Source organism: Chaetura pelagica, unplaced genomic scaffold, assembly GCF_000747805.2.
Source record: "Chaetura pelagica isolate M959 unplaced genomic scaffold, ChaPel_1.0 scaffold3, whole genome shotgun sequence".
NCBI lineage: Eukaryota > Metazoa > Chordata > Aves > Apodiformes > Apodidae > Chaetura > Chaetura pelagica.
In genome coordinates, this window is record NW_009952974.1 from 443,416 (window position 1) to 470,104 (window position 26,689).

A 26,689-nucleotide genomic window follows, 5' to 3' on the forward strand; every position below is an offset into this window, starting at 1 on the left:
CGGGAACGGGCTACAGGTGGGACCAGGCTTCTCTCTTGCCTGCCCGCAGCCCCTGGCCGGGATAGCTCGGAGCTCTGCAGCCCGTCCTGCCCAGCGCTGGGGTTCTCCTCCCGTCGGTGCTTCTCTGGCCGCTGTTGGAGGGCTTTTTGTGTGCTGTCTTAATCCCCTCTGCTAGACGATTATTCTTCGCCATTCGTTGTGTCCCCCAGTTTCACGAGTGAATCCCCCTCCCCGCTGCGTGTAGACGGGGGTTCCTAGAGCTCTGCCTTTCTAGGGCGGGCGTGTGGCCCTGGCTGACTCCTGCCCGCCCATGTGTCAAAGAGAACGATCCTCCTCGGAGAGATTAAAAGAAAAACGTCTCGGGCCGGATGTATTCGGTTTCCTGTCAAAGGGGGGGAGGTGGTTCTGTGTGTCCCAGGTGTCCTGAGGAGGAATTCGCCGGTAGTTGGGAAGTGTTTGGGTAGGAAGTACAGGGGTTGGTTTGTTTGCTTTGAAAAAAAAGCTTAATTTGTTACCTGTAAGGAAAAATGTTTGTCCTTTCTGTATCTTTCTGGCTGATTATAGGTTTGGATATCGGAAATGGTGTATTTGTACTTTTCCCCCAAAGCAGGTTTTCTGGTTTTGTTTGCAAATGTGATACAGAACATAGGTATAAAAAGAAGCCCTGCCAAGACCTTTATCCTACAGAGACCTGTCTTATTGGAATGAATGTGGTGCAAGAGGAAGGGAGGCATGGTTAGGAGCTTTTGCCTTGTGTGGCTAATGTTACATGGATCTCTATTTTCCTTCTCTAAAAAGATGGAAGACTGTTTGGCAAAAAAAATGGAAATCACTGTTTCGGAAGCTGAAAAACGGACTGGGAAGACTGCCATGAACATGCAAGAAACATACACTGCTTACCTCATTGAGACAAGGTGGGTGATGAGAGCTCACTCTTAGAGTGTGTGGTTGTGCTGTTCCAAACGGAGTCTCCCTCCTTCTGTGCCTAAAAATGTTCAGGTACAATTGATGAGAGGGTTGAGCTGGTTTGTGATTTGTTATGTGGTTATCAAGCTACGTTGGAGGATCTCTTCCCATGAAAACTTGGCATCTAATCTCCATTTTGGTGTTGTGTAGCTGTGTCCTGAAGTTCTTCATTTGGAGCTAGGTGGAAAAACATGTTCTTGAAAGAAGCTGCTTTAATATGGTGTCAACAACTGCTCGGTTATTTCTTAGACATGGGTTGGATAAATTTATATCCTTATATATGAGGTTATGTGTGCAGCTTGTATGTGAAAGAAGTTGTGCATTGCAGTCTAAAGTAATGGTCAGGCTTGTTTGAGATCACAAGAAAATAAAGAAGTCTTGTGACTTGTGTGATGTGGTCAAAATTTACTTCTCCACTAATATTTGAAGTACTTTGCTTGATCTGATCGCCCCATGCTCGTTGTAGATGCTTTAAGGGTTAGGTTTAATTAACTGAAACCAGGACTCTCTTTCCTTTCTTCATACTAGCTTGAAGTTTCACTGGAGAACTTACTGCTTTCAATCTTGGTGTGTTAACAAGATTATTGATACAAGTATGGTAAACATGCTTGGTACCACGAAGACAACTTGCAATTTTGAGTAGTGAATAAAGCTCTCTTCTAACTTACCCTTACTTCCCAAGCAGTCACAGATGACTCCCATTATGTAGGATCATGTTACTCAGCTGAAGTAGGGATTTCAAAATTAGACTTTATTAGGAGTTTTGTCTCTCTCTTTTTTATGTTAACAGTTTTAACCTCTGGGCCTTGTCCTGGGAATGATCTGCTGTACAGATAAAGCCTGAAACAAAGCAGTTGCATTTTATGAAGGCTCTGGAGAGCTCAAATTGTTATACTATTCACATAAGTCTTCTACTTACTCGGTAAAAGGCTTCTTAGCTTGTTTAACTGGTGAAGGGACAAACCTGTCACACTGGCTGCAGACCTACTGGGATACATTTAGTCTATTTTTGCTAAACTTGAAGAATAAAATCCAAAGTAGACATACATTATATTTTTCAAATATTGGGGCTCTTTGGCACTTGCACAGATGTTGAAAATGTACTTTTACAGTATATTGATATTCAAGACCACATCATTTAAGTATTGTAATTTTTCTTTTCACGGTATTTCTGAAGGAAAAAAGAAGAAAAACGGAATCATTGGTGTCTAACTGTGATGTGAAATATACTCTGGGGGCATCTTTATGCAGCCCCAGAACATGCTGACTGCATCTCCTTTCTCAGTCAACCTTACATTACTTTAGACTCAGTCTTGCTGGTCTCTCCTGGTGGTTCTTTCATAGTGGCAAAGCTGTATTTTGCTGCACAGGTTGCTTTCTTTCATTGAGATTTATTTTATTCTGTGGTCAGCAAATACCAAGACCAATTACATGTTTGTCACGGAACTATTGAAAGTGTGGGTTTGTTGCATCCCTAATAAAATAGGTTCTTTATTCCTTTTGCTGAGAAGGCAAAATTTCTTGCATAAATATAATTGCTGGCTATTAAATGTGCTTCCTGTTGAGCCTGTAGCTGTAGGTGGGCTTCACAGCAATTTGTCTGTGGGTAATAGGATATTTTGTAGCTGAAGAATACAACTCAGTTTATAGTAATATAAAAGGAAGACCACTTAATAATAGTTGCATTACATTTATGTGAGCTGGGGTTCTGCAGTTACTGCTAACTAGGATTTAATTTCAGTTTGAATTGAGGAATTGCATGCATCTGGGTGAATAAGAGACATGAGATGGATGCAATTACAGCCACTTTATTTGTTACAGAACAGGAGCTGAGTCCCTAAACTTTTAACATGTTAGTTTCACTAGTGCTGAAGAAACTGTTTTCAAAATGCAGGTGATGGTGTTGCTCCCTCTTTCTTCTCAAAATGGAAAGATTTGTTACCATTTTCACACTTTCATGTGAATTTTGTTTATATATTTTTTAAAGTGATATTATTTGTCCAGGTAGATCTCTTTCTTTGAGACAAAACAAACTCTGCTGCTGGAGATTGCAGAGCCTCAGCAAATTCCAAGGGCTGTGCTTCCTGAAAGCATCTCCTTTATTCTTGGTTTATGCCTTTCTGCATTAGCTAAGTAGATTTTTGTGGCAAGCTATTTCTGTGGAATTAGTTTTGAAGTCAGTGTGTTTCACAGCTTCCGTTAAACTATACAGTTATTTAAAAATAACTTAGTTTTTATATTCTCCCTGTGAGAACAGATGAACACTTCCACCTCTTTGTGGGAAATGGCATTAAGGCAAATACAAGTTCTTATAATTAAGATGCATAACTAGATATTCCTTCTTGAGATGTAGGTGCTCAGCATATCATTTGCCTTCTTTAAGGGAAATGGCAAATATCCAGGACCTCACTTAAATTGAGATTTGCTTGCTTTTTAGACATTTCGGCAGCTGTGTCTTATACCAGTCTGCATGAAGCTGCAAGGACTGTGATAGTGTAAAACCCAGATTTTTACTCCTGGTCTGGTACCTGTTGTTTTCCATGACAGAAAGGAGAATGCACCTCTTAAGTGCTCTGTGTTGATTGACTTTTAATATATTCAGAGACACCTTTTTTCCTTGTTCTCCTTCAAAGTAAACCATTTCTTCTGTAGTGGTAGGACTTCCATTTAGTTAACTTCTAGCCCTGTTGACTTTCAAATCTCTAACTTGGTCTTCCTGGTCACTCAGTATGGTGATGAGTGTGATTTGTTTTTTTTAAATGTGGCTTTAGGAAAAGGTAACAACTTTTTTGCAGTCTGATAAGTGGGTACTTAATAGAAGGATCCCTGGTTTCCAGCCCCTGCTAGTCTTGATCTCCTTTTGAAGTAGTTTGGCTGGGTGGCTTACTCTATTTGCTTTTTACTCTCCCAGTGTGTCTGGGAAAGTTACTAATCTTATCTCTGCTTTCAGTATTTGGAAAGTTTTCCATTAGTTAAATTGTGACATGAGTGATACCTGCTTCTCCCTTAAGACCTTGGATTGCCCATCCAAAGAAGAAGGACTTCAAAGAAAGCTACTGCAAGAGAAATGAGCTTGGAAAACAGTAGCCAGCCAGGTCACACAGTTCAGTGGTAGCAATGCTGCACCATGGGACTTCAGGAGGTTTTCCTTTGTTGTGTTTGTTTTGAGTTCCTTGCCCAAAGTCTTGTGCCCCAGGTTGGGTTAGGCGAAGAGCCCAGGCGTGTGTTTCCTGGGGAGAGGCACAGACTGAGTGCCTGCCGAGGTATCCTGTCTTTTGATAAAACAACAACATGCAAATTTTGGTCATTGAGAGTCAGGAAGACTTGTCTGCTCCCTCTGAAGAAGGTATTGGGAGAAAAGGAAAAAAGTCTGGATTCAGCATGAACTTTAAAAAAGGGAGAGTCAGGAGATGAAAGACAATGAAGGAACTAAAAACTTACTTTACTGCTGATTTTTACTTAATTGATAATATGAATCATTTTAGTTCACCAACTGGTTAGGTGACAGTGTTAAAAAAATAAATAATTTAAAACTCGCCTGACTGAAAATTTTCTGACAAGAGAACTGTCTCTCTGTCATACAGCTTGCCAGGTAACTTTTGGTGTTTTACCAAGTATGTTGTTAATCTGTAATTATTGGTTTTTTTATCTGTTGAGGGCCCTGAATACAAAGACCATTTCTAAATAGCTAATGGAAAAAGTTGCCCAGCCCTCCAAAACAGTGTTCCTCTACGTAGAGAGTGAACCTTGTCTGCTGTAGGGGAGGGGAAGTGTCACTTCTCCGTACACAGGAAGGTCAAAGGCTGAAAGCAAAGTTACTGCTTCTGCAATTGAAGAGGTGATTGCTTTTACAAGGAAATAAACTGATATATTTCCTTCTCATCTGATTTACTATTTTACAGCCATTCCTCTTTTTGTTGCGTTCAGAGTTGTTTAATGGCTCATTAAAGATAATTAGTTTTAAATGGGAAATGGGAAGAGGTTAATTAGATGGACTAAAGTTTTCATATTGGCACTTTGAATTAAGGCAAATGAATGTGACATTTGGAGTAATGTAATCTTCTAATCACTTATGATAACATCAGTTACGAACGTAAAAGCTGAAGGTTTCAATTTTGTCTTTTTTTTTCAGGCAGGTTGGTTCAGTCAATGAATAACATGCATTGTTAAAACTGTACTTTGAGGGGAAACATATGGTGTTCCTGCCTGAAGACTATACAAGTATTATATTGAGTTTTTAAAACCAAAAAAATTGAGAAGTTTGACTGAATGTCAACAAGTGATTATAATCTTAATTGAAACTGGTCTGCAGTACTTGCATTTAATGGTGGAGTTCATAATGTGGTCTAAAAAATTAGATGGTAATGAAGGTATTAAGAGTAATGGGTACCTTTGTGGATTTCTACTTCCTTTCTGTAACGGGGTTCCTGGGGAGAAATGCTCTTGTAATTGGTGATGTTTTTATGGTCTCATATGTAACCAGGTGGAGACATTTTGGGTGTGATTAAAAAACATTATTTCTCTCATCTCACTTGCCTGACCCAAATCCATCCATGCAGTTTGAAACACTTAATACCTTGTTTAAAAGGCAATGGTGTGGACACAGGCTTGTAGTTGAGAGCTGTACAGCACTTTCCCACCACAGCTTTGCTCTCTAGAGAACAGAATCTGGCTGCTTTTACTTTATCAAAGTCCAGGTAGAAGGGAGAGATCTTAAACTAGTATTAATAATTTCAAAATGTGTCTTAAATTTATTCGAATAGTTAACTTAAAAAGCATTGCTTCTTTGTTGGACTTTACTCATCTGCCCTCCAGAAATGCTATCTTCCCACTCTGGTCGCCAAAAGTCATTAAACTGATGTTTCACAGTCTGTTGAAAAAACCCATATAACTTGAGTTTGTGCTGCTAGTGGCAGAGGCAGCTGGGATGTCCGTCCTGCAGAGAAATGGCAGCATAGTGACAGAATCTTGCTGAGGCACAACTGCTAGAGTGCACCTTTTGCAATGGGATGTTGGGCAAGAAGAACATCCAGGCATTTCTCTGGGCAAGTGTCTGTCTACCTGTTTTGCTGTCACACCTGCTTTACCTGGTTTCTCTTAACTGCTTTTCACCCAAAACAAGAGCTGTGTTAGATAAAAGCAACGACTACAAGCAAAATAGGCAGCATTCACACATACAAGGCAGTGAGAATAAGTGTGTGTTGGAATAAAGGAAGTAAGTGTGATCTGAGAAGAGAAATAATGTCAGACTGCTTAACACAGACTGTTGAGGAGGTTGTATCATATGCTGTTTATTAAAAAAAACCCAACAACTACATAGGCAGGTTTGACCTAGTAGTCATTTAACCTTTAGTTAAATTTTGGTAGTAATTTAACCTTTTTTTTTTTTTTTTTCTGGGTGTAATGTGAGGCTTGTGTGTCCCTCATATGGATTGTAAAGCTTGATTAACTTAGACTTAAGGAAACCTAGCCTGGTGTCCACAGATCTGCTTTGTCAGAATAGATTGACAGTGGGCTTTAGATCTAGCAAACTTCCTTAGTTTCTTCAGTGTGGGCAGGGAAGATGTGGTGAGTGGTGTGATCTGGTCTGGCAGTCTGCTCCCTTCCTCCTCGAGTCCTTGAGGCCCCTTGTGGGCGTTAAACAGGGTGTCTTTCTTTGTGGGGAGTAGTAGTGGTTCTGATGTAGGTATAAGCTTCTCTATACAGCTGTGGTCCTTCCCTGCTGAAGTGCTGCACTCCTAGATGACTTTAAAAATGTTGGTTCCTATTTCATTTTCTGCTTGATACTTGTGTGTGTGTGGACTGAGATGTTACTACTCTGAGTACTGTACTTTTCAGGTCTTTAAAATAACTGATGTGTTCTTGTTAATTCTGACAAATACAAAGCTGATATAGCAGGCATGTTGAACATTTTTTTTTCACAGTTAAGGCTCCATGCAGTCTTTGCTGCTTCTAGTTTATAGCTAACTCTGCAAAACAGTCATGAAGCATTAAGAATGTAATTTACACTGGAACATTCTCTTGTCAGAAGACTGTGATCTCTTACAATGCCAGCTTACTGATGGTGTGTTGACCTGAACTCTTACAAATGATAAATGGACTGCTACAGTGGTTAAAAATATGATGATCCAAGTGGTGTGTTTGCCGTCCTTCAATATTGGCAGGATAGGAACATGAAATGTTCTAGCCCATAATCCGTACTACGGAAGCAGAGTATATGCAGTTCCCCAAATAGACTCAAATCTATGAAGTCACTTTTAAATTTCTAAAGCCATTCTTCCTTATTTAATTTCTTTTCCTCCTCTCATTTTGTAGCAGAGCATTATTCTTTAGTTCTTTTCTCACACTTGTGTTGTTAAAAGTATCGAAACATTAAGTAACATTAATCTCTTGACTGCAGGAATTGGGAGTTCTAATAAAAATACAGATCAGCTTTTACACAATAAAGCTGACTTGGCAAAAATGAGTTTGAGGAGGTATAGTGAGCCAGAGCAGAATGAGTTAAGGCAGATCAGCTAACTTTATGCTACTAATGTATGTGTTACTGTAGTTGTATTTGATATAAGAGTGTTATATTGAGGTCACTTACAAATGCATAGCCCCAAAATTCAGGATAGTTCTTTTCAGACATCTTGTGAAGTTGTATTTTTACAGAGGCACACTTGAAAACAGAGTAGGAATGTCTGGATCAGAAACTTCTTGAAAAATAAACTGCATTTAATTCTTCCCTGTGCTGACCTCGTTGATGTTATAGGTTATTCAGAAAGTGATATATACATATATGATAAGGCTTGCATTGCACTGGCAATTTATTGGGTTAGAGGCAGAAGACAACACTTAAGTACATGCTGTGTTGAAATGAAACAACAAAATGAACTTTTCTAAGTATTTTGTATTCAGGAGATAGAAAACTTTTTATCTGAAGTTGCCCATGGCAGTGTAAGCCCACAGAGTAAGTTAAGTGGAGATGAAAAATAATTGTGGCTAGCAGTACTTTTCCTCAGGCGTTCATATTGACAAGAAAAATAAGAATGATATTTAAAAAATAAAGTGAACTGTTCTTCTTGCAGTTTAGCTTTGGTAACTTCCTCAGCCTCTGTCACTCTCCCATATGTAGGAAATGTGTTAGTTTGCCATAAACTGTCAGTAGTGTGTGCACACCTTGCCTGCCTGGTTACGAGGTGATGCAGTCTGTCACAAACTTCAGTTAAATTTAAAAAAAGATTAATAATGAAACTCTCCTATTCCAGAAAATCAACACTGGAAAGAAGAGCAAGTTAAACACAAGTCCTGTGCCAGTCCCTTGGCTGCATTTCTTGAAGCCAGAAAATAGTTATGCATAGGACTGACAGGGAGATTTAATAGCCATGGATCAGATGCATCCTGCAGGGATTTTTTCTTCTTCTACTTTCTTGTCTGATAGAACATCCATTATGTTACTAAGAACTGCTTGTTCCAGACCTGAATGTGTAATCTTCCTGCCTTTAGAGGAAGGGTGGCTGCAATCTGCTACACTCTGTGCAGGGTGTCTGCCTAGCCCTGAGCGAGTCTCTGGTGAACCCCTGCTGATCCAGCAGCATCTGTATCTGCACCACAGATGGGTCCTTCTGGGATGTGGCTGGGTTCTCAGGGCAGTCCTGGCCTGCGTTTTTCTCATCTCCCTATTCTTGTTTGCTTGGGCAGGATGTTTTCAGAGAGGCTCTACATAATCCTGTGATATATTGGTGGTGGCAGTCTTGCCTGAGGGTTGATAATAACCCACGCAGAAGTAGTGCTCTTGAAACCCATGGGGTAGGTCAGTGCAACTGGTTGATAGCTGCTGAAACTGGAGACTGAAGAGATCCCTAATTCTGAAGTACTTTTATGTGAGTGTCTTGAGGGGCCAGATTGTTTACCAAACCCTCCTGGGAGTTTCTCCTCTAGGAAACTGAAATTTGTGGCTTCAGCTTTCAACTAAAAAGCTAATCTTCTGGGTCATTGTAGCTTAATTCTTTATCTATTTAAATTTAGCTCCAACTCAGCAACAGTACAATCACTAGAGACCTGCTTTTAGCTGAAGTGTTATTGAAATGTTTAAATTGTGTAGGAAGGAATGCTGCACAGCCTGTCAGCCCAGCACTAAGCTGAGCTTATACCCTCTTCAGAACTGTGGCTGCAGTTGCAACTTCATTAAATTGAAGTACTCTAATAGGGAAGAATTCTGTGGGATGTTGGCAGCGTGATTTAGTGGCTGTCAGTGTGCTCACCCTTTTTTTTCTTGTCAGTCTCAAACAGTTTTAATCTGTGGTGGTTTGTGTTGAATGCTTATGAATACATCCTTTTTTCTTCCTTGTGAATTTTTTTTTCCTAAAAATTCAGTCAGCTGAAATAAATGTCATTTCCACAAGGCAAGGATAGATATTCAGAAAGTGTTTTGCCTTACTCATTTAATTATTTATTTTCACAATTCTGTATTAGATTACTTCAAGATGTAACAATGCTTTTTATTTTAAACAAGAGGATATAGCAAGGCAGTTTCTCTAATGAGAGTACAGAAATGGACAAAGGCTACCTGAGTTTTGTTTAAGAATGTCAAATAACGAGGGCCCTTCTGGAGTGGGATTGTTTGTCTTTCAGTAAGGTCATTAGAAATCCAACCTTGTAGGTTAAGAATAGCTTAAAAAAACCCCAATATTTTCTGTGCAATTTAGCTGTTGTTTTAAAGCTACTCCAGAAAGTTCTTATGAATTCAAGAACTGCAGAGCCTGAATTCTGCTGGAAGATACAATATAGTACCCTAATCTACTTGCTACCATATTTTGGTTTATATCTATATATAAATAAAATTTGCTGTGCCCAAGAAGGATGTGGACATACTGAAGCAAGTCCAGTGAAGGGCCAGGAAGGTGGTTCTGGGCTTGGAGCATCTGACATGCAGGGCTGGGCTGAGGGAGATTGGGTTGTTCAGCGTCTGAAAGAGACAGCTCAAGGGATTTTAGTGATGTGTATTGGTACCTGGAAGGTAAAGAAGGTGGAGTCAGACTCTGTGATGCACAGAGCAAGGACAAGAGGCATTTGCCATCAATTCAAATATAGGAAATGCCATTTAAACATAAGAAAACCACTTTACTGTGAGATTGGCCAAACATGGGAATGGATTGCCCAGTGTGGTAGTGGTCTCTGACCTTGGAGATACTCAAAACCCCACTGTATGTGGCTCTGAGCAACCTGCCATGAGCAAGGGAGTTGGGCTGCAGATATGCAGAGGTGCCTTCCAACCTCAACTATCCTGTGATAATCTCATAATGTAGTACTGTTTCATGAAGGTTTATGGCAGTGCTTTGTATGCCAACTAGTCACTTAATATAAGATCTAAGGTGGGGTTAGAAATCACTGTTTTCTGCTAAGTGCCTTTTCTGAATCCTTTCTGTGTTTTTTTCTGACATATGCTAACTACCAGCAATTGTTACTGACCTGATGCTTATTTATGGTATTGCAGAGTATTTTTGTTGCTTTAAATGTCTTGTATGAAGAATGAGGGTTTTTCAAATTTTTATATCACCTTTCAATCCTATAATATCCCATGATTTCTCCTTTTATAGTAACATAAAATCCCTTAATACATTGCTAGGTGACACAGGCTTTAAGTTTTCACCAGATTTTTCAGATGTACCAGTTCTATAACTCTAGCTAGTTTGTTAGACTACATGTCTTTTGTCCTTAAATAGAAAAAGATACCACTTTGAACAATAAAAATTGGAAGTGCTTTGAAATATGCTACATTTTTCTAAAAATATCCTTTAAATTTTCTTAATATTTTTCAAGTTCTATTTTTTTAACTATTCTAGCTGTTGCAGGTGAGATAATTTTTCTCCTCTGAAGTGAAAGGTTTCCTATTGAATAGTGGGTTCCTTCTTGGAATACTCAGTATCCTCCAGCTGCTCATGAAATCATGCTGATTTAGAGCCTAACACTGTTCTAAGAGAAATATGTCTAATTCTGTAGGGATGAGAACTAAGACACTTGTGTGACTGTTTACTTGACTGTGACCTACCTATTTGTGGTGTGATGAAAATGTGTTAATTTTTCATCTGTTCTTAAAAAAATGGGAGTACTGTCAGGCACAAATTATAAGTATTGTTAAATGAAGTATGTACATGTGAAATGAATTGTAGTTATTTTAGATTATGGGCAGGTAATGCAGTAATCATTACTGGGTAACTTTTTTTGCTGTAATTGTGCTGATGGTGTGAAGGAAGGTGATTGCTTACTAAATCTCAAATTGGCTGTTCTGTCTTTCAGAGCTGTTGAGTCCCAGAGTGAGGGACAATGTGCCCCAGTGGAGTCCCTGTGGCGACGTTACAGTGAATTTGAGTTGTTGAGGAATTATTTATCAGTGACCTATCCACATATTGTTGTTCCACCTTTGCCAGAAAAAAGGGTAAGGAAGCTGAGGCAGCAGCGTGCTTTGTATTTATTTGTTGTTTATTTACTAATAACACTCTTCTGTTTAAAATAGGCTGACTTTGTTTGGCATAAGCTGTCAGCAGATAATATGGATCCAGATTTTGTGGAAAGAAGAAGAATTGGTTTGGAAAACTTCCTGTTACGTGTGGCTTCACATCCTGTTCTTTGCCAAGACAAAATCTTTTATTCATTTTTAACACAGGTATAGTAAAGTGATGGGCTTTCTAAATATATTCTTCAGTGATTGTTTATTTAAGATGGTGTCCTTTTGGTCTTCTTCCCTCCAGCTGACCCATAGCTTGTTCTGTGTGTAGAAGGATAGACAATGTGAATAAACTTGAGGTGGAAAAGACTTACCTCATAACTAAAAGCTGCGCAACAGCCCACTGCTGTTGTACAATTGTTCTTGTGATGTGCCATATGACTTTTTTCCAGTCTAGTTGTGAGGCTCCTAAGAGAGAATTTACACCACTTTGGAACAACATATTGGGAACATAATGTGTGTTGGTTGGGAATGCTTCCCTGGGGCTAAAGCTGAAATAGTTAGCATGCTGTACTGCTGGCTGCAGAGACAGTACTGGCTTCCAGCTCCCTCATTGGATATCCATGGTTTCTTTAGGTTGACAGTTTGAATCATGATCCATTCATGTGTGTTGTGCTCCAAAACCAGTAGAGTATGTTATTGCAAAAGGTGTGATGCAGCTGTCACCTGAAGCATTGCATTCTGCAGTTTTCGATTTGAGGTGTTGGATATGTTTCTTTTTTTGAGCTTTGATGAGAGATTCCCAGATAGTGGGCTTAGTAGATATGTTTACCCAGCACAGTACAGTGTGTAGATAAACCAGTGTGTGGGGACTGAAAGCAGTGAACAACAAACTGTTGTGCAGGAGTGAGGTGACTGCACGTGCTCCATGGGCAGTTGTCATCTATGTGTTGTCTGTATGCAGAGTCCAGGCTTCTTGGAGAAGCCCTTCTGATATCAGGATTGATATAGAGACTTGCAGAAGCTGTGTTACTCTTAAATCACTCTAACTGAGCATTCTTTTCCTGTATTTTTAGGAAGGTGGGTGGAAAGAAATGGTGAATGAGACTGGATTTCAGTTAAAGGTAATTAATGTAATTGTTTGTCTCATGACTGCTGTGACACACATACTCCATCAAACATTTTTAGGCTGTTTTTGAAAGGCTGTTTGCTGCTAGAATGAGTTAAAGGCATTGCTTTATGTATACTTTTAACTACAAAAAACAGTGTTCTCAGCATGCTGTAGGTAAGACTTAAACTGTTAAGATGAAGCTTGTTAATATATGCCTATGTTTGATGCTTAACCTGGTAAATTCTGCTAGTAAAGTCGAATTACAATCCTTACAAGTCTTAAAACTAAGGAACTTGAGCCTATAGCAGTGCTTTTGCGTATTGTTGGTTTAGTTTAGCATCATTTTAAAGATGGGTGTCAGATTTACCCTGGTAAGAGGTGCAAGGTGTCAAAACCAAGAAAAGGCAAGCAAAGAAGTCTGAGTTGTAGGATGTCTCTACAAGGGTAAGTTACCGAAGGGGACTAAGACAGATGGATTTTGTATTCCTTAACTGAATGTGTATTGAATTAGTACTATTCCCCATTGCATTAGTGAGTTCATGGCTGGGTAAGTGGGTGGTAGGCTTGCAGGAATAAATGATCAAAGGTGATGTGTCTGTACAGTACAAGAATCTGTGAGAAGCTGGTAGATTGGTGGGCTGTGTCTGGAAAAGTTGCTATATGGAAACAGATACTCAGCTTTTGTTTCATGGTAACGTGATCAACTCGTGAAATGGCAACTGAAAACTAGGTGGATTTCGAAGAATTACTCTGAATAGTGAGAGCTAAAGGAGATCAGTGGTACTTGTATCCTCAGTGTTCAAGGGGCTTTGAAACTGACAATCTTGATAACTGCAGTTTACAATATTTTTTTTCCATCATGATAGTGCTTGTGTATTGCTTGTATTCCTAATGCAAAATATGTAAATCTTTTGAGCTGTGGTTTCCTGGTCAGCACCTCTTTGTTTCAGTTTACACACACAGGAGTTCAGTTTATACTGGCAGGATATGTTCAGGGGTGCGCACAGTGATGAGAGTTTGAAAGAAAACTCATATCAGAATGCTGAGAGCATTTGCCTACCTGCAACCATACTGTAGGTGAAATGAGAGAGAAGCAAGTCCTGTTTTCCTTCTAGGTTTGATTGTGTGTAAAGTTTCCCTTTTTCAGTACCTGTTTCATTAGGAAAGAAAAATGACTTTTTGCAAAAGCCTGGGAAAAAGCATTTTTCCTTTATTCAGTATTGTAAATATAAAGCTCTCAAAATTGGAGGTTATTTAGTACTACACTGGAGGACAAACCTCTATTCATGACATGTCTTAAACTAGAATCAGACCACTGGCTTACATGCTGCTGCTGCATTAAAGCAGGATGTGTCTTTTGTCCCAAAGGGGTTGAACCAGGCTAACTAAACTTTAAGTTAGGCATTAATGCAGTGTCACATGTTATAGTTGAATGTTGATGTTGGAGACTTTGTTTACTCTGCCAAGTGTATCATGAAATCATGCCTTTCCTTCCTCCCACCACCAGCACTTAATTTTATTCTTTAAGGGATTTGTCGCTTGGGATTTTACGCCTTCCTTTAGGAAGGAGAAAATTCCTTTCTCTCATTAGTTTACTGAAATGATTATAGGATCATCAGTGGAATTAACTGTCTGAAAACTCAATGGTACCTCATTTGTTGGCGAGTTCATCTCTGAAATGCTGATGCATTTAAGTCTTAAGACAGGACAGATGTTTTTCTAACTATGTGGTGTGAATGCTCAAAAGTGGTGTGGGGGTTACTGTGCTGCTAATGGCAAGAAGGAAATAACCTGACTTAGATGATTGAGCATTGGCAAGACCTTGGTTTCAGCCTGATAGTGCTCATATTCTTACTGAACTCTTCCTTCAGAGCACTAGATGTGTCTGTAACAAAAGGCAAAAACTTGCTCTGTAACTGTAACGTAGGAAGTGATCCTTTTCAATGGTAAACCTGTTGAATGTGCACTGTCCCTACAAACTCTTGATTTTGGTGCTTGCTGTTTGGACATAAATACAGGCTCTTGTGAAGCAGCTACTGAAAGGGGAAGATTCTGATTTAGTGTCAGTGTACCTTGGTGCTGTTTGTACTGTGAGAGAACATGTGAGGAGCACACGTAAATGCATCTGAATGACCTGAGATCTAGATGGCATGTGTAATGACTAGTCAGGCTATAGCAGTGGAGGTTCAAGGCCATACAAGATTATGGGGCACTCTGAATAAACATAAAGGCTGGAATTTGGAGTTACTGCAGTATTTTGTTTTCTGTGGGCTATCTTGGATGTGCTTCCCCATGCTGCCTTTGTCTTCCCTTTGCAAGATAATCTTAGAGGAGTGCTGTGTGTAGCAGTGACAATGAACTTCTATTCTTCCAGTGTCAGTCAGCCTTAGTGGTGCAGGTTTCTCTGTGGATTGTTTTTTATTGGTGGTTTGGGTAACTGGAAGGACAGCTGAAGTTGGCCAAGATTTCCATCAGTAGCTCTTATCCTTGTTGCAAGAAGCAAGCTGTTTTCCCTCAGCTTGGATGCTCTCCTAAATGTCCTTCAGATGCAGAGGTGATTCCAGGTGAAAGGAACTTGGAATGATACTCAAATATGGGTATCTTTTGTGGGCCCAAATGCAGTGGTAGGTGAAACAGTCTCAAACTGTGGCTGTCTCACCTGCAGAATTGATTGCAAGGGCCCTAAAGAAGGGACTCAGTTCTTGGTTTGGGAAAACACTGTATTCCCTTCACTGTCAAATTAAAAAAAGCTAGTCAAGCTCCAAGTTGGCTGTAACAGTGCATACAATATTCCTGTGTCAGATACCAGCACTAACAAATACAGCTGAAGGGACTTACTGCTAGAAGTGGTGGCACAGTGTATTAGCTAAAAGAGTACACTATAAGAAATCTGTGCACCTCACAAGTTGTATGTTTATTTTTCTTTCACTGAAAAGAGGGATGTTTTGATCAAAAGCAAACTACAGCTGTTTTCCGGAAGCTGGAGTTTTCGTGCACTATAGATGATACTGGAGGGAGCTTTATGTAAGATGCCCTACAGAAGTGAAAAGTTGTGGTGATGTGGGACCTCTGTGGACAAGACTGGGATATCTCCCCTTTGTTAGTGTCTTATTAAGAGTAAATACCCATTGCACAGTTCAGTGAACCATTCAACTGAAAAGACCCCCACCTCCTTAGAGAAGTCCCCTACTACTGTCATTGCAGTCATTGGTAAACCAACATCTCAAAAAGTCAAGTAGCCAATTACCTTTTTAATTAGGCATTGAACTTAATTTTTTTGAGATTTATACATGCTATGTTACAGGAAAGAACATTGCATTGAAAATGGCTCAATTCTGATATACAAATTACATATTTTCTGTAAAGCAAGTCATAAAATAAGAAAACACCATATATAAGATTTTGATTTCACTGGGGAACTGTTCTAGTAATAAAGAGCATATAGAGGTTACTCTAGCACTGGTTTTATTTGGTCTGAAAAATATAAAATAGTTTGTCCATATGGTCTTATGTTACCTAATTGCTTCATCTAAAAAGAATGCAGGGTTGTGTATCTTAACTCTGTGATTTGTGTAACATTTTATGAAGGGACTATTTTTGTGGGATTTGAATTATACCATCTTAATTTTAGTGGATACTGTTTACATCCTAGTTTACAAAAATAGCTTAGATTTTTAACTTTTCAATTGAAAAATCTGACATGCAGGATAGCTAGTGTCAAATTGTTAAATGCTTGAAGAGTTAAATATGGCAGGAAGGTAGGATTTTTATCTAATGGTACTGCCAGAAGGCTAAGATTTTTTTGTCACTGGAATCTAATTGCATTAAATTAACAAAGCTTTTTTCCCCCCCTTTTTTTCAGGCAGATTCCAGATTAAAAGCTCTTAATGCAACATTCAGAGTGAAAAATCCAGACAAGTAAGATTCCACATCTTTCCTTCTTCCCTTTCCCTTTTTCGGTTACAACTCAAGCTTCTCATGACAGAATATTTTATATCCTTAGAATAAATTCAGAACAGAAAAATCATCATCCTGCACTTCAAATCTTAACAGAAGCCCAGTAAGGAGGCAGTGTGAAAAGGTTTGGTAAATACTGTTTCTAGGAGCATGAAACATTTGGAAAAATGCCATCACTGTGCAAAATGACTCTTTTGTTTTAGCTAGATTAAAAGGAAGGGACACCAAAAAATACTCCAAAAAAGAACCTCTTAATATTTGTTTGTAAAGAAACCTTTGCAAGCATGAAAGGAATACAGATTGATAGTAGGTCTTTTCAAAAATCTGTCAGTATGCAGTTCTGCTGCTGCTGCAGTTCATAGCTCTCTTCAAGCTGCCAATTTTCACAGATACTTTTGGAAGTCCCAAGGTCATCTTAGCTCTGTTGCAGTTTAGGAAGCTCTGGGACAGGCAGTAGAGCAATCTACTGGATCAAGAAAGTGTTCAGAAGTGTAAGGGTGTGTAGTGTGAGGTTCATCGTGCCCTAGGTGATATGAGAAGGGTAAAACAAGAGTTTCTACTTCTGCAGTAGTTGGAAACATCAGTGTGGAGCCATAGGGTCAAGAGCTGTTGCTGTTTGACATTTGCAAAGCAATAGAGAACCCGCAGAAAGTGCAGTGGTGGAGGTGCTTTGTAGGGAGAGCTCATGTGCATGACTGCTTTCTCCTGTCTGCTCCCTTTGTGCTTCCCTTGCACCCAAGGATATTGTATTAGGGACATCAGAGGGTACATACCTTTCTGAACCTCTTTATAGACTTACCTGTGATTTGGTGCAGCCCCTCCTTTTTTTGTGTGTTTGCTTTTGCAGCCTTCTGTGGTAACCAGGAAGCTTTCAGCTAGGGCTTAATGTGACACATAATGTTCATGAATGAGACCAAAATACAGCAATTCTACCAATAGCTAGAGGTGAGATTGGCCTCTTGTTTAAATGTTTCACCCTTCATCCTTATCTGTGGCTTGTTGGAGTTAGCTTTTCCTGCTTTCATGTCAGGGAAGCTTTGCCAGTACTTTGCCTACAGTCATAGGTGGGCAAGACTGGTTAAGCCTGAGATGAGAAATATACTGGGTTTTTTTTGAGGTAACATCATATTTCTGAAAGCAAAGCTTTTGTGTGAAGTGGTTTGGTAAAAAGTGAGAGAAGACCTAATACCAGTATTCTAGGAGTTCAAATGTAGATTGGAAACTGAAGTGCCTCCTGTGGGAAGTAGTTAGTGTCTTTAATGATGGGATTATATGGTAATAAAAACAAGGTATGCTGATACTCAGAGGTAAATTTGTATCTACTGCAGACCTCTCTAATTTGGCCTCGTGGCACTCATCCTCTGTTCCCTGCTGAGCTGTAGTAAAAACATTAGCTTTCTTGGTGAAAAGTTTATTTCAGAAAAACCCTGAATCCTTTCTTAAGGCAGAATTAAAAATAAACCCCAAAATTACAAACTAACTTCTTTTTTTTGTTTCTTTTTTGTCTGGTTAGGTGGACAAGTGGCTTGTTCTTTAGTGAACAGTTCTGTTCTTGTAGCATCTTGTTTCACAAAAAAGGAAAATGGTACTTCCCCCCTTGAAATAGGAAGTAGATCTGCCAAGCAAAATGCATCAAGTGAATAACTTATATTGAAATACTGTCTACTGTAAATGAAGTTTTCTTCTTTGCCATTACCATAACATGTATTTTTGAGCAGAAACCTAGTGGTGTTCCTACAGATGTGGCCTGATTTGTACTTTGTGTCTGAAGCTCTACTTACCAGATCAAATATCTAGTCTGTTGGTAATGTTAAAGAATCAGGAAAACCAAGGTAAAAGCATGGGGCTTGCTTCAGTTACTGAGTGCCAAAACTATGTCATTTCATGTTTCTGTTGCACAGGGAAGTGAACATCCCTTTGTGTTCCTCACCAAGTTCGGTTTATTGCTTTACAATTATATAAATTTTTTACATGAGCAATGAGTAGGACTTCAGCAAATACTTGAGAAATAAACCTTTGGTTTGCAACACCACCAGTCTCTTATAAAGCAGTTTTTTTCCTGAAAGATTATATTTGTAAAATTGTCAACCTTCACAGAAGACTGGGCAAAAGATTTGGTTGATGTTTTTCTGAGACAATAAAAAGAAGACAGCTTGGTTCTGAAGTGGTGATTTAAAATAAAAATGTTTGATTTTTTTTCATGAGGGGAGGAATTGGCATGGGAGAAGATGTATTGCTGCTGGAGTCCAGGATATACTGAAAGTCCTCTTAGGATCCTGACTCTTGCCTTCGGGGACTATGGCATTCCTAAAAGTTTTCTTGCCACAGAACAGGATAAATAAAAATTCTCGTTTTGAATTTCTGGGGTGGAAAGAGGAGTATTCCTGAGCTGAAGGAATGCTTTTTAATCTTTTGTTTTTTGTTCAATTATTTCAAATATCTTCACTGTATGTGTCTGCAGCTGTCTGACATTCAGCCCTGGTGCATATTTTATAAAGTGTAAACTGAAGAGATTTCTCTCTAAACCCCACTGTGTAGATCAATGACTATTTTTCCCGTACAGTTTCTCTGCTGGCTTTTAAATCTTTTTATGTACTTTAACCCTGTGTGTGTCAATCTTATAAAAGATGCTCCTTGGAGATGAAAAATATTATAAATGGTAATAAAGCTCCTGCTTCCTGAGTGTAAGGAGGAGAATATTTTGGGGGAAGACTTCCTGGCAGGGGAAGAATAGATGTTAAATGAAAAAATGTGGAATTTCATACTTGGTCACCCAAAGCAAGTGACCTGACTCATGTCAGTAAGACCTCTTGAGTACAAAATGTTCTGAAATACAAAGCCTGACTGTGTGCCTGTGGTGGGAGGAGGGGTGAAGGTTTTATTTCTTGAACATCAATCTGGAAAGCTAATCTTAGTGTCTCATTCCTTAATTCTAGTTACATTGTTTATTATAGTAGTTTATTTTCAGATAATTGTTTAGTAATTTAGGTAGAGCTGTTTCTGGCTTCCTATCTGGATGAAATACATTCTTGTGTATCAAAGTAGGTCATGAGTTAACTAGAGTGTAGTAGGAAGGGTTTACATGTACAGAAGTGGCTATTGTTGGGGCTTAATTGGTTAGCTGTCACTAACAAAGGCTGTGGCAACTGATTAAGTCTTGTCATTAGCATGAGCTAAATGTATCTGCTTGAACTACCACTAAGGCTTAACTGGGTTGATGAATAAAATGTCTCTTCTCCCCAAATAGTGGCAGGTTAACCATATGTACATGACCACTTGTGATGGGTTACCTGACTGATACCTTGTTAAGATGCAGTGACTTGATGGCTTTTAGCTGTGTGTGACTCCTGTGCAGGTACAGTTCTCACTAGTGTGTCATATATAGCAATTAACAATTACTGTATGGCTTAGCCTTAGAGGAACTGTGATAATTGGGAATGCTTCCTTGAACTTCAGAAGGGTTAGACTCAAAAGTGGCTAGATGGCAGCTTGAAAGCAGTGTCTTTGTCAGGTTAGAGGTGTGAACACATTTTTGTTCAGAAGGATTAGTGCTTCTGCAGATTTGGGCCTTGTGCTTATTTGAAGCTTTCCTATTCACTCATGCTTGCTTTTATAAATCCCATTCAAAACAAAACACAATGATGTAGTAATTTCAGCTAGCTACTTATATTTCAGGAACATTTTTCTCTTAAATTGTTCTGAACCTTCATCATTTACATAAAAAAAGCTCAGCAGTTATGTGAGTGTTGTTCGCTTTAGGGAAATTAAACTCTGCAGTCACTTTCTTAGGAGTCTTCAGCTAATCCCACCTCAACAGAATCTGGGCTCCTTCCTGCTGGTGGTAGTGTTGTGGCTTTCTCTTGCCTTCTGTGATGGCTAATGATGTACTATCTGTTTCCTGCTCCCAGGAGATTTACTGAGCTAAAACACTACAGTGATGAACTGCAGTCTGTCATATCACACCTTCTGCGCGTCAGAGCTGTAAGTATTTCCCATGTGTGTCGTGACAAATAGTATGATTTATTTATAAGGCAGTATTTCTTGTTTAGTCAAGAGAATGGTATATGTGTTCTACAATAAGGGTCGTTTTGCCTGAGAGAGTGTGGGGCAGAAGACAGCAAGGGGGCAAGGGGGTGTGCCTTTGTACAGATTTGTGGGGGAGAAAGAGTTCTAAATGTGGTGGATGAATTTGGCAGTCATTGGAGGAGCAAACACATGCATGTTGCTAATCTGCCCTCTTCCCTGATGGTCACATATCAGAGGGAGGTGGATTGAAATGTCTGCTTCTCTCAGGAGACAAGTTGCTTTTGCTGGGTGTCTGGGCTGGAAAGTGCCCCAAAACACAGATTTCTGGTCAGGCATATAGTTTTTCTTTCCCAGAGCTTGTAGTATGAATTGTGTGTGCTTCCCAGCACACTTTTTCTTTTTTTTTTTTTTTTTTGGCTTCTTCTTTAATCTGTAATGAATAATGTTTTTTCCAATGATGAGAACAATTATATCATGAATCTAGATACTCTTAAGAGTTGAGAACTGAAGATTTTATTTTCTTTAAAGTCACAAAAAGGAAATAGGAAATTACAATTCCAGTAATGAGGTGCATGATACTGCTTTTTAGTGTGTTTAACAAGGATTTAATTTTTGATGGAAACTGTGTGGCAGAGAGGACTGTAATTGATTGCCCTGTCCAGCTGAAGTTCTTGAGAGGATTAATCACTGGTGTGCTACTGACAGTGCCTTTTTCTCAGGTCTGTGTGTGTATGAGATCTGTTGGGCAATTTGCATACATTTCTTTTTTACTGCTTTTACAGACCAGCAATGGTAGCTCTTACCAAACTGCGGTCTCACTCATTGGTACATCACAATTACAAGGGCATTATCGGGATTACAAGTCACACTTAAAGGTGCACATGTGGTCTTTTCTTCTGAGGTTGTTGCCAGCATTGTAATTCTGGCTGCAGCAGGTACTGACTCTCCAAACAGCTGAAATGATGTATCTACCTTTAGCAAGAAGCTCTGCAATGAATAGTTCATTTCCTTTCCTTCGTTTCACTGAGTTGGATGGAAAAATCAAGTCACTTTTTAAAATCTTACTAAATTCCCTACAGTCTTGATGACAGGATGGACTCCTGTCTTGCCATCTTCATGTTAAGTAAGCAACTGTGTGTATAAATTTGACATTATTCAGTTAAAGGAGGCTATGCCTTACATCTAGTTATCAAAACCTGAAGGTAGCTGAAGGTATTGTGGTCTCCATGGGCATATCCTGTATACGAGCTCTTCCAAAGAAATACTGGAAATGTAACTTTGCAGTGTAGCCTTGATTGTCACTTCAGTCTTCAGCTACTTAATGTTATTGATTATTTCTTCAGTAGTGGCTTAGATTAGATTTAGGCCTAATCTTGTTTACCTGTGTAAAAACATGAAGACTTTAGCTCTTCAAGTTTGTATTTGGATGTTCACAAAATAATTTCACTAAATGTTGATGAACAAAACCTGATTCTAAAATGTTTCAGAGGGTAGCAGACCGGTTATATGGTGTCTATAAGGTCCATGGCAACTATGGAAGAGTATTCAGGTAAGAGTTCATCCAGTTTGTAAATATATGCACAGACAGATGTGGAGAGAGAGAATTTGTTGATTTTATTGTTACGCTTTTGAAAAGCATATTTGAAACATTTAAATGTCTGCCTTGAAAGAACTTCATATTGCAGCACTAGCGAGATTTCTGTGCTGGATGTAACAATCTCTGGATCTGCTGAGCTTAGTCTCTAGTGGAAGACTTCAGGTTTTTGTTTTGTATTCCAGACCTTTCAGGCTTTTGTTGTGTTGGCATTGTCTGTCTTCAGAAAGTAACTTACTACCTATTTTAATGCAGTTGTCTCTGAAAAGCTTCTATGTCCTTTTAAGGGTTAAAAATCAACAACTATATCCAATGTTAGTACCTTTTAAAAATGAATTTGCCAATCGTTTTTTGATTTATATGAGTGAATGCATGCTCAAGTTTTCCATCTCACTGGAGAATTTAAAAATCTAAACTTCTGGTTAAGGGAAACCTCCTGCTTCTACACACTGTTCAAGTGCTAAATTTAATTCTCTGGGTTAATGGATTGCAGATGTCTTTCTCATTGGGGGTTTTAAAGTGAAATTAGGTGTAGTTCTGTAATAACATAAAGACAAACAAATGTCAACATTGGCACAGTGGAATGTTTATGAAAGAATGAAGGACAGACTAGATCCAGTAGACATAAATTATGTGAAACGTAAAGGACCTCCTGCTTTTTTCTTGTAAAAAGAGTTGTGGATTCAGTTCTTGTAACTAAGAAATCTCATAAGGTTTCACAAAGCTGAGAAAACAGAATTGCAGTGTACATACTCCAGTGTCCAGAATAAGTCTTTTGCTATCTTTATTGTAACTCTGTTTCCTTCTTTATCTAAATGATCTCCCTAATGTGATTAGGTAGAAATGGTTGTAAGTTGAATTATTTTTTTTTATTATGTTTTAAAGTATTAGAACTAAACCGCACTGTACTATGAGAACAGAAAATAACATACAGCAAAGGTTTTCAGAAGCAGTAAAATGTTTGTAAATGTCAAATCCCACTGTTGGGTTTTTGGAATTGAGAGGCTTTTCTGTCTGATGTGTTGCTGTTCTGGAAAGCTTAGTTTCATCTGATGAGCATGTTAGACCAAATTTTGTTTTAGAAAGTTCCCTCATCCATCCCCCCCACCACTTTATTTTAAGTGCTAGTATAATTTAATTAATGTTTTAGGTATTTAAACAACAGTCTACTCAAATCCAATCCCAAACTAAGTATATTTGTGAGGGTGAGTTTAGGTAGCAGGGACAATTGTTACACAGGGTGCTGTAGATAGCCTTGCCACATGGTCAGTGTTGCTGCTTAGAAGAAGAAAACAGTTTGGCCAAGTGGATTTTTGAGGCAGTTTCTATTCAGGTGTCACCTGGAAAGAAACTATATACAGGATGCAGCTTATTAACTTCCCTTACCCTTCATGTGTGATGTTGTTTCTCATTTGTTTTTCCTACAGTGAGTGGAGTGCAATAGAAAAGGAGATGGGGGATGGGTTGCAGAGTGCTGGCCACCACATGGATGTGTAAGTACTGACTGAATATCTGATAGTTTGATGTAAGCCAGATGTAGAACTCTCCCTCTTTTGCCTCAACCCCAAAGCAGATACAAGCAGTGCACTGAGAAAATGGGGGTGCATTGTTTTTAGGTGTACAGTGTTTCTGTGACTTGGATGAAGGCACAACTTGAGCATCCATGTGCTGTATTAAGTAGCTCAAAAGGTCTCAGGAGAACCAGAGGGGTTTCTTTTTTTAATTATTATTTTGAAATTGTAGAAGTGTTTGGAATTCTTCCAGTTTTTCTTTTAAGCTACTATGCCAGAAACTGGTGGAGTAATGTGCTGCAGGCCTGATGAGTTCCATTTGGTTTTGATAGTAGTATTTTGTACCATGCAGTAGATGGTACACAGATTTGGAGTTAATTACAGAAAGTTCAGAAATTTAATTAATCGGCACCAAAACGCTGGTGGATTCTTGAAACAAATACTGACTGGATGTAATGAAGTAGAGATTCTTCCCTCTTTGCATCTTTAGAGGCAGTTGGCAGGGATGCAAAACACAGCCTTCAAAATAAGAGTCTAGCACTTCACAATGCTTGCAGATGTGGTGTTCTAGGCTCATGAGTTCTGCTTTTCAGGTAGTCACATGTAGTAAGGGAAACTGATTCCTCCTCTATAATTGCACAGTACAGGTGAGTAACAACTCCAGCAAGAGCTGAAAGCTTTTCTACATCTTTTCATACAATATGCCATGTCAAAGGGAAGGGTTTGACAAGCCATGTAGAACCCTGCCTTCAGCTTCTTCAGAATAATTCTGGTTTTATCAGATCTTTTATTAATTTGAACCCCTCTGAAAAATGTATTCACACTTCTATGTTTTGGCTAACTTGGTGGTTTGCACCCCAAAAAAGTTACAGAATTTTGTAGGCAGAGGGTTCTGGTGAGAAGAAAGAAATGCAGAATGCATCCTGCTTTCATGAGAAAACTGGTAGAGGTGGAATATAATGTTAAGCACCTACTACAGTATGCAGAAGTTGAAGAGACTGTGGAAACAAGGTATAATATGGAGGAGTTAAGGAGAGACAGGTTGGTTTTCAGTGGTTCAGACACACCACACTAGATGTCAAACACCTTGAAATGCATAACCAGCTAAATTCTCAGTCAGGAGGCATAAACCCTCTCCACACATCTGAGATGTTTAATGTTTCTGTCTGTAACACAGTTAGGGTTAAAGATCCAACACAGTAATGGCAGTGAGTTTCTCGGTAACTTTAATCACTGCATGAAGTCTGAGGTTGCTTTCATTGTTTGTCATCTCTTCTGCTCTGGCACTCTCACACAACAATAATAGTGACAATCAAGTAAGAAGCAGCAGCAGCTGTGAGATTCAGGAGCTCATTCAGTGACCCGTGAGGTCTCCTACCAGTAAGGATCACATCCATGGTCTCTTGAAAGTTCAATTTGCCAGTCCAGTTACCATTCCCATAACATCATACAGGAGTTTATTGCAACAGAAAGTGCTTCAGGAAGGCTGCCTGATATAGATGTTAAAACTTCAGGGCTAATTTAATTATTCTCTATCTACCCCATATGCTCTGGTCTTTACTAGTTGTTTGTTTAAACTTTTGAGTTGTTATTGTTTAGTATGATCTGAAACAGCTTAATATTTGGAGAAGACATCCCAAAGCACCTCTAGGTGTTGTATGGCAGGATGAGGCTTGCTGAAGCAATACAGAACAACAGGATGTGCTGAGAAAGCTCAAGTGAATGGCTGTAATTCTACCATTTAAAAGATGAAAAAAAAAAATACCAGACCTTTAACTTCTGTCCTTTATGCTGTTAATGAGCGACCCTTTCTCTCTGTATTAGCTAAACTGTCATTATGGGTGGTGGCAGTCTGAACTAAACAGGGGTTTAGTTGATGATTCCCATGAAGAGTAGGAACATAATTTCCTTTGGAACTTTCTGCAGTTTCTCCTTCCAGTTTTCCCTGGTTTGCCTGCCTGCTTAGGATGAACCAGTGTTTAAACTTCAGCTGAAGCAGGCGGAAATAGTGCTTGTCTTCAGAACTTAAAAATAGAGAGGTGTAAGCCACTTCAACCTGTGTGGCTGCAGAATTTTTTCAGAACAAGTATATTTTTCAACAGTATGGACTTCTTCCTTACTTTAAATCACAATATGAATTCTTGTTCTGCCTGTTTCTTTATCCTATCTACTTAAACTGATCTGCTTTTGGGGCCACATCATATATTATGCTTATTTATCTCAAGTAGCCTTGGTAGAGCCATTCCTGGTTGTGGCATGTCTTTGATTTTGCAAAGGATCAAATTAACTTATCTTGCTTGCATACTGATAAAATTCATCCTTGAACAGGTGGGCATGTCTGCAACTCTTCCTCAGTTTCCCCATTCTTCCAATTGTTTGACAAGTAGATGTTCCCTCTTTGAAGAGCCTTATTTTGCATGCCCTACTGAGCAGGCCTGAGGGTGATGATAACTTTAAGCAGGAGTGTCTTCCTCAAATACCTCTCTTAGATTCCTAGGGGTCTAAGTGTCCCTGTTTCTTTTAAAGCTTGCTCTGAATTGATCTGTCTGACTTAGGCAGCAGACATAGCAACAGACTTTCAAGGAGCTACAGGACTTCATGTTGTGGTGTTCAGAGCACCACTATGAGTTCACTCATACTCAGGCTGAATAATGAGCATTGAAAGTAGCCTCTTTGCTTTTCAGAAGGTACCATGTTCAGGTTTCTATGCCTTACTGCTTTAAGCCTTACAGGATTTCTTCTGCACCATGCCTGTCTTTGCCTTGGTGCTGCTTGTCAACAGTCTGCTGAAGAAAAGGTAGAAATTGTTTTTCTTGTGATAAAAACTGCCTCATCTTCAGCAAGAAACTCACAATAGAACTTGTACTTGTCAAAAGATTCGTGGTTGTAACAACCAAAGAAACAGGCTTGCAGGAGTGTTTGTATTAGTTGACTCAGAGTTTAATGAAAAACAAAGGAAAAAAACCCCTTTTTGGAAGTGCCTTTCATTATTCTACTTGGTGATGGGTGTTTCTGTCAAACAGGTGTCTTCCCATGTTACTGTATGTGCAGTCCTTAAAGGTTAAATACAGGAAGTTGATATTTAACCTTAGCTG

The 26,689-nt window shown here is 39.1% G+C and overlaps 1 protein-coding gene across 1 annotated transcript in view; it reads left to right on the forward strand.

Moving 5' to 3' along the window:
• The first annotated feature begins 798 nt into the window (after positions 1-798).
• The window catches only part of SNX4 (sorting nexin 4), a 30,920-nt gene continuing 5,029 nt past the window's right edge, over positions 799-26,689 (forward strand). Inside the window, exons 1-8 of the mRNA XM_009996025.1 lie at positions 799-914; positions 11,248-11,386; positions 11,465-11,614; positions 12,472-12,519; positions 16,369-16,424; positions 20,372-20,444; positions 21,977-22,038; positions 23,511-23,576. Of these exons, the coding sequence (XP_009994327.1) occupies positions 799-914; positions 11,248-11,386; positions 11,465-11,614; positions 12,472-12,519; positions 16,369-16,424; positions 20,372-20,444; positions 21,977-22,038; positions 23,511-23,576 (710 nt within the window). The remainder of the gene's footprint in view (positions 915-11,247; positions 11,387-11,464; positions 11,615-12,471; positions 12,520-16,368; positions 16,425-20,371; positions 20,445-21,976; positions 22,039-23,510; positions 23,577-26,689) is intronic.